Source organism: Pan paniscus, chromosome 14 (genome assembly GCF_029289425.2).
Source record: "Pan paniscus chromosome 14, NHGRI_mPanPan1-v2.0_pri, whole genome shotgun sequence".
Taxonomy (NCBI): domain Eukaryota; kingdom Metazoa; phylum Chordata; class Mammalia; order Primates; family Hominidae; genus Pan; species Pan paniscus.
The window spans coordinates 18,239,570-18,248,217 of NC_073263.2; the positions used below are offsets into that span (position 1 = coordinate 18,239,570).

At 45.8% G+C, this 8,648-nt stretch overlaps 1 protein-coding gene across 1 annotated transcript in view; it reads left to right on the top strand.

Moving 5' to 3' along the window:
- LOC100973655 (protein fem-1 homolog A) overlaps positions 1-8,413 on the top strand; it is a 30,612-nt gene extending 22,199 nt beyond the window's left edge. The window contains 2 exon segments of the mRNA XM_063596035.1: positions 4,107-4,667; positions 4,670-8,413. Of these exon segments, the coding sequence (XP_063452105.1) occupies positions 4,107-4,667; positions 4,670-6,225 (2,117 nt within the window). The 3' untranslated portion in view covers positions 6,226-8,413.
- The last annotated feature ends 235 nt before the right edge of the window (positions 8,414-8,648 follow it).

Below are 8,648 nucleotides of genomic sequence, written 5' to 3' on the forward strand. Positions count from 1 at the left end.
TTGATAGAAAGGCACTAGTGAAACGTAATTCAGAAAAAACACATTTACAGATCTGGTGACAAGAAATGAAGAAATTTTTCATGTTGAGCTCCAATTATCTCCGAAAGGTAGAAGGGAAGTCATTAGTTGAGAGTATACATGGCATTGGAGTTGGAAGTTTTGAGAAAAGTGGAGGCTTATAAAATTAAAATAGTTGTTTCCAATAAGATGAAATAGAACTGATTAAAGAACAAAGGAGACATGATTGCCGAGGAGTCTCTCAGATGAGTTCACGTTGATCATTGTAGTCTATTGTTTCACAATAACTCATTCCAAAGCAAGCTGCATATTGGATTCACCTGGGATCTTTTAAGATATACCGATTCCTGGGTCCCACCTGCAGAGATTATGTTGTAATCGCTCAGGAGTCTGACATCAGCATCCAGATTTCAAAAGTTCCCCAAGTGATTCAAAGCATCCTGAAGATCAAGAACCATTGACCCAGATATAATGTTCATCACCTTTATTGTTTTCCACAAAAACCTACCCATGTAAAGCATTTGTGAGGATAGAAAAGTTTACTGAAAATTAGAAATTGAGAGTTGAATTGGCAAACAAATTTAGTCAAATTAAATTCTGAGTTTTAATGCTTTCCTATGGCCACCCCAAGAGTGTGGAACTCTCCTTGGGCCTTCACCCCATTGTCTCCAAACTCAAATCATTTCACTAACTCTTCTCCACCTTCCCAGTCTCTGCTTTCTGAATGCCACTTCCTAGTCTACCTGACTCTGGGAACTATCAGTTGGAGCAAAAGTAATTGCACTTTTTGCCATTAAAATTGATGTCAAAAACCACAAATTACTTTTGCACCAGCCTAATAAAACTTCTCACTCCATAACTCAGAGTGATTCGGCTCTCACTAACAACCTGGTGTTCTCCATTTTCCTTTAGCGTGGACTATAGCTATTCATCACTTTTGAGAATTTTTAAGAGGCAACATTATTGCATGTGATCTGGTTTATAGAACCAGGATAAAAGGTCATTGTTGACTCCAAAGTTTCCCAGGCCCAGGATCTCCTCAGAAATATGTGGCAGAGACAGACCTGCAGGATAAAGACAAGATATGCAGTCTTTTCTCATTCACTCCATTGATAGCTAGTAACAGCCGACCATATCTCAGTTCAATGAAGGAAAAAAGATAGACAAATAGATACAGTAGAATGTAGTCCATATAATGGCTTAGTATACATAGGAAGTACACAAGTACAGTAACATCTGGACAAACTAGAGGATGGGAGAAGAAGGGAATTGAGAGAGCATTGCAAGAAGTGAAGAACCCAGGGTTTGAGCTAGCCTCCTGAATCCACATGTATAGAGTTGTAGAATTGGAGTACTACAAAGGATGTCAGAAATCGTCTAATCTAGTGACCCTTTGTTACAGACTAGAAAATAGAAATCTCATAGCCTAGGAGTTGAACCGAATTGCAGAAAGTCCCATAGCAAGTCAGGGGCAGCGCCAGGATTAAATTGGAATTGGGGTTCATTGACGACTGGCCCAGCGATACTCTCTCAACAGGTAACGAATTTCTAAGGTTCTATGAGCACAGCTACAGGAGGAATTATGCCAGCAATAGGGTCGCTGGTGGCAGTAGAGGCCTAAACCTGCATGGCTTACACTTCTGTCTGCAAAGTGACTGACTCATTCCAGCCCTATCTGTGCGCTCTGCAGTACCTCTGCTCAGAAGCTGCCAATGGGGGAAATGCTAGATAGATAATTTGGCTTGAGCATAGAGTGTGAGGGAAGGACACATACTGAAAATAGGAAGGAGAATGAGAAACCTGAATCAAGAACCAGCCTAACAAATATTAGGCCTTTGAATTATAAAGCAGGCATATGGTATGGCTTTAGAAAATTACAAGATCATAAAGATGAGCAAATAAGACTAGAAAATTATGACTTTGGGACCTTGTGTCTGAAGTAAATGGAGAGGCACTTTGGGGAGTGGCAGGCAATGAAAACACATATACCACCTGAGGAGATGACTCACAGAAATTCAAAACAGCCTCTTTTTTTTAAGTCCAAGTCAAATATAGTCAAGTGAGGGAGGGTACATCATTCATTCTCAACTCACTGTGTTTAGTTTCTTAAAAGATGGCCGAATTGTAAAAAAAGTTTTTGAATGGGGCAGTTCTAGTGTCAGTTGTTCTCTCTTTTCCTTTTTTACTTACCCACTACTATAAACTACCGTAGATACATTCTTTACATTCAGTTAGTTAGTTTTACGTTTCCCAATTTCCACATTTGTAATTATAGCCTAGGAAGCTTCTTTGCTTGGAGAAAGATGTTCTTATATTAAAACATAAAACTCTTCCCAAGCATCCACTAGTTCATCCGGTAAGCAATTTCATCATTACACACCAGAGGTCAGTATTGGATTATTAATTTACATGAGTGATTAATTTTTACTTTCCCAGTAATAAAGATGAGAAACAAAACACCAAAGATTATTACTATATTAGAGCTTTGGTGTTAGTTCCTTAAGCAAGTATCATCTGTGCAGGCATGCACAGATCATGAATGGCTTAACAAAAATACAAAACAAAAAGAAAAAAGCCATCACAATGAAGGTGGCCTTTGTTCTTTAGGAAGACATTCATAACTCATTCCACGCATAGTAATTATGCAACTTTTACACAAAAGTTACTTTATATTGAGAAATGTTCACAACTAGCAGTATTAACAGACATGCTGGCAGTGAATTAAAAAGATAACAATAGTTTTTAGAGCCTCATTCAAATCCGCATATCTACAATAGTGTATCAATTTGGGATGGCCAAAGTTATAGATAATTTGGATAAATAAAATAGGGGCTCAGCAGTAAAATAATGACTGTATCTCCAAAAGCTTTAAGATTAAATGAAAAGAAGAAAAGACTAAAGGCAGATCAAGCTATCATGCTGACTACAGACATAGTAAAGGCTTTCCACAGAAAGAGAAAATAGATTAGTCTTGTTTTACTCTGGTCAACAAAGGGTAGAATTATAGAAATGGAGATTGCAGCTGCATATAGATAGATTTGTTAAGACTCATAGCTATTCCAACATCTTTGCTTAGGGGGCCATAGGGAGTGCCAACATCGAGTATCAGAACAAACTAGATGAATGCCAAAATCTCTTACATTCTAAGGTTATATGAGAAAGTGATTTTGATGCCAAAGAGTAAATATTCACAAATTCCAAACCTCCTTCCAGGCATATATATTCGGGTGGCACCTGCTTTAAGAAGTCTCCCTTAATCTGAGAACACAGTTTGCTTGTGCTTCTAATACTTTGACCATATATTGTCTTTTGTCATCTTTTGACCATATTGTACATTTATGTATTATTTAGCTTTGTGTTGTTATGTCTTATCTAAAACCAAGATTCTTCTTTTAGGAATACATGTTATTTTATCCTCTATGACACCTAGCACAATACAATGAAGTTAGTAGATACTCAGATAATATCTGTAGTCTGAACCTATTTCCTTATCTAAAAAGTAAGGAATAAAAACACCCATTTTACCTGCCTCACTGAGCTGTTTTGAAGATCAGATGAAATAATGTGCCTGAAAGCACTTTGAAAAGTATAAAATGTTATACAAATGTAAGGCATTCTAATTTCAGAGGGAGGTTTTTCTCAGTTATAACCTCCATGTCAGCTTGAATAAAAGAACATTTTTTAAAACTTAATCTGAAAAGAAACTTGTCCCTTCTGGGCACAAATTATAAAACTCCCCAAACAATGTTTGTATATATTTTTGTTTCTTTGTTCCTAAATAGTATAATGAACTATGGTCTTTCAGGGAAAATGTTGCTCTGATACTAGTCACAATGTAGAAAATTGCCCTTATGTACTTTCAGGAAAGAATTGCAAACAAATGAGCTATTTTCACTTCTCGAGTAAAGGGACTTCCCAAGCATGGGTGGCAGCTGTTCAAGTCCATCTGGTCAAGAATTCACTAAGATCATAATGTGAAAGTTGCTCAAGTGCAGATTTGCATGACAGCCTGCAAATGTTCCTTTGGAGACGAAATGGTTTCTCAGGTCAATAATCTGCATATTTAAAAGTCTCTAGGACACCCTAAGATGGCGGCGAGGGAGACGGTGAAGGTTGGCTCCCGCCTGTCTGGGCTCTGATCCTCTGTCTCCCCCTCCGCCTGCGGCCGGCTCATGGCCTGGCGGAGGCCCGAACCAAAGACCTCCGCACCGCCGTGTACAACGCCGCCCGTGACTGCAAGCTGCAGCTGCTCCAGAAGCTGCTCAGCGGCCGGAGCCGGGAGGAACTGGACGAGCTGACTGGCTAGGTGGCCGGCGGGGGGACGCCGCTGCTCATCGCCGCCTGCTACGGCCACCTGGACGTGGTGGAGTACCTGCTGGACCGGTGCGGCGCGAGCGTGGAGGCCGGTGGCTCGGTGCACTTCGATGGCGAGACCATGGAGGGTGCGCCGCCGCTGTGGGCGCCGGCCGGCCACCTGGACGTGGTGCGGAGCCTGCTGCGCCGCGGGGCCTCGGTGAACCGCACCACGCGCACCAACTCCACGCCCCTCCGCGCCGCCTGCTTCGAGGGCCTCCTGGAGGTGGTGCGCTACCTGGTCGGCGAGCACCAGGCCAACCTGGAGGTGGCCAACCGGCACGGCCACACGTGCCTCATATCTCGTGCTACAAGGGCCACCGTGAGATCGCCCGCTACCTGCTGGAGCAGGGCTCTCAGCTGAACTGGCGCAGCGCCAAGGGCAACACGGCCCTGCACAACTGTGCGGAGACCAGCAGCCTGGAGATCCTGCAGCTGCTGCTGGGGTGCAAGGCCAGCATGGAACGTGATAGCTACGTCATGATCCCGTTGCTCCCGGCCAGCGTGACGGGCCACACCAACATCGTGGAGTACCTCATCCAGGAGCAGCCCGGCCAGGAGCAGGTCACAGGGGTAGAGGCTCAGCCTGGGCTGCCCCAAGAAGGCTCCTCCACCAGCCAGGGGTGTGCGCAGCCTCAGGGGGCTCCGTGCTGCATCTTCTCCCCTGAGGTACTGAACGGGGAATCTTACCAAAGCTGCTGTCCCACCAGCTGGGAAGCTGCCGTGGAAGCCTTGAAATTGCTGGGATCTACATATGTGGATAAGAAACGAGATCTGCTTGGGGCCCTTAAACACTGGAGGCGGGCCATGGAGCTGCGTCACCAGAGGGGTGAGTACCTGCCCAAACTGGAGCCCCCACAGCTGGTCCTGGCCTATGACTATTCCAGGGAGGTCAACACCACCGAGGAGCTGGAGGCGCTGATCACCGACCCCGATGAGATGCGTATGCAGGCCCTGTTGATCCAGGAGCGCATCCTCAGTCCCTCGAACCCCAACACTTCCTATTGTATCCGTTACAGGGGCACCGTGTACGCCGACTCGGGGAATATCGAGTGCTACATCCGCTTGTGGAAGTACGCCCTGGACATGCAACAGAGCAACCTGGAGCCTCTGAGCCCCATGACCGCCAACAGCTTCCTCTCCTTCGCCGAACTCTTCTCCTACGTGCTGCAGGACCGGGCTGCCAAAGGCAGCCTGGGCACCCAGATCGGCTTTGCAGACCTCATGGGGGTCCTCACCAAAGGGGTCCGGGAAGTGGAATGGGCCCTGCAGCTGCTCAGGGAGCCTAGAGACTCGGGCCAGTTCAACAAGGCGCTGCTCATCATCCTCCACCTGCTCTACCTGCTGGAGAAAGTGGAGTGCACCCCCAGCCAGGAGCACCTGAAGCACCAGACCATCTACCGCCTGCTCAAGTGCGCACCCAGGGGCAAGAACGGCTTCACCCCTCTGCACATGGCTGTGGACAAGGACACCACAAACGTGGGCCGCTACTTCGTGGGCAGATTCCCCACCTTGCACGTGGTCAAAGTGCTGTTCGACTGCAGGGCCGACCGGGACAGCAGGGATTTTGACAACACCCCGCTACACATAGCAGCCCAGAACAACTGCCCGGCTATCCTGAATGCCCTGAATGAAGCAGGGGCCCACATGGATGCCACCAACGCCTTCAAGAAGACGGCCTACGAGCTGCTGGAAGAGGAGCTGCTGGAAGAGAAGCTGCTGGCCGGGGGTACCATGCAGCCCTTCAACTACGTGACCCTGCAGTGCCTTGCAGCCCAGGCCCTGGGTAAGAACAAGATCCCTTACAAGGGCTTCATCCCGGAAGATCTGGAGGCATTCATCGAACTGCACTGACCTGCCCAGAACATCTGCACCCTCAGCTCTCCCCTCTCCTGCTGAGACGGGGGAAATCAGGCTGGGGTATAGCAGATGCTCCTTCTTGCCTCCTTCAGACACCAATCAGGAGAAGGGTTCTGCCTCCCATCCCCTTTACCTGAAGACAGGGTCTGAGGTGTTAGCGAGCCTTTGGTGCTAGAAGCCTTCAGGGTCACATGCTAAGAGGACAGTCTTTCTCCGGGAGCCCACTGACTCAGAAATTCTGAGTTAGGAAAAGACACAAGACCTTCCCCACATCCTGTCTGCCTGGGTTACGGAGGCCTTTGCCTTGTTACCTAGAGGCGGAGGGACTGAAGCCATTGCTTTCCTTCCCTGCTAGAAACACAGGAAGAAGTTGAGGACGGTCTGCCTTCCCTTGTCCTTTTACATGGCCAGGTAACTCCAGCTGCTGAATACAGTGTTAGGACTGGGGGCTCCCGAGATGAGAGTTTGAAAGTCAGGGAATGAAACCACCTCTCATTTCTTCCAGCATGATCACGACCTGCTCCTGTGCCACCGTAGTCCCTGGCAGACAGGCAGGGCTCTGCTCAGGGCAGCCTGCCACTTGCATAGCTTTTGGTTAGTTTGGTGTTCTGTTTATTTAACAAGTGGGCAGGTTGCAAGCATTGCACAGAAATTCTGAGATTTTACTGCCTTTTTTTTTTAAAAGAAAGTTGTTTGTTGGACTCCATAAGTGAATTTCAAGCAGTGAGGATTTTGTAGTGCCTGAGATGGCTGAGGCCACAGGGAGAGAGCTGTATGTGTGAGGAAGTTGGTGAGCGAGATAAAAGTCCATGGTGTCGACCCCTAAAACATGGGTGACCGTACATTTTTATACATCTCCACTCTACGGCCTTTTACAGGCTTTCCAATTTTACAGGCCTTTCCAATTTTCCATTCTCATTGGAAAGAGAACTGTGCTTCCAAACAGAAATCAGGAGTGACCACAAAGCCTGACAACGCTTTGCCACCCAGCAAGAACTGGCACAATTGGTTTGGGTCTGCATTGCCATAGTGCCCGAGTTAAAACTACAGGCCACTCCACCTTGCAAACCTCACGTGGCCTCTGATTTCATTGTGGGTGCATCCACAGGTGGCGCTAGCTCTTTTTTCAGCTGCTCCGAGGATTGGGACCCAAGTCATCATGAAAAAGGCCCAGGTACAGTCTTAATGTGAAAAATCCACTAGCTAAGTCGTTGAGTGCCAAGACCAGCCTTCCAGCCAAGGTTTGGACAAAGTCTCAAGTTCCCATGACTCAGGGTAAGGTGCTGGGGCTGCCAGAGGACCTGCCCCAGCAAGATTTTTCTCAAGAGTGAGACTCCATCAGCCCGGGCAGACGGGAGCAGGTTCTTGGCCTGTGTAGACAGCAGCAAACAACAGAAGGGAAGCCATTCTCACTATATCCTCCCTGCAGTAGCCACAGCCAGGCCCTTAGGAGGAGCAGCAACCGGGGGTGTCCAGAAACATCCTGTCCCTGGATGGAAACTAGGTCTCGTTTGGATTTTTTTTTCTTTTTTTTGCTGTGTTAGTTAGAAAATTATTTATTAATTTACAAGACAGGTTTTATCTCAGCCAAGGAGGGAAATGGCGTCCCTGTCCCTCCCAAAGCACAGAGCAGAGAAATGAGGCTGTTTACGTTGTGAGTCTCCGCGCTGGTGTTTAAGTCATTAAAAAGATATTCGAAAAAAAAGTCTCTAAATACAGGTTTATGGAATAATTCATAACAGCTTTAAGGAACTATCATGGTACACTGGGAAAGTCACTGATATTGCAGGATAGATTTCTTCTGTTGGCTGGTGAGCATTTGTTTATAGTCGGCCTTGACTCTACCACAATTTTAGAAGTAGTTCTTTTATTTCTTTAAAAGCAACATTTTGGGACAAAATATTGTGAACAAATAAGGAATACGACTATATTTGTGAAACCCCTTGTTAATTTCCAAGTGATATTTTAAATCTTGAATAAGACATGTATGCTCATAAATAAAGAGGAAAAAGAAATAATTAAATCAATGTTCATAAGAGCTTATCAGAAAATAAGAAAGAGATAAGCAATAGAACTATAATCTACAATCTACCCTAACAGTATATTTGCATCACTTCTTAAACTTTGTTTAGTATTTTAACACGCTGTTTCTTATTATATGTGAAGAATGCTGTGAGGTAGCATGTCAATGTTTTGCAGATTAATAAACTAATGTTAAAAGAGATTAAGTGATTGATTTTGTACTTTCATTATCTCAAAAGTGCAACTAAAACTGCACTTAGGATTGCCACTCTTGTCGGGGGCCATGGCTTTGGTCCTATTTTCTGCAAGTCTCTGGATGACGTCTGTCCACCCACTGTCTCTGAGTGCTCTCCTCACCTCGGCCTTCCTCCCTTATTTTAGTCCAACACCTGTCA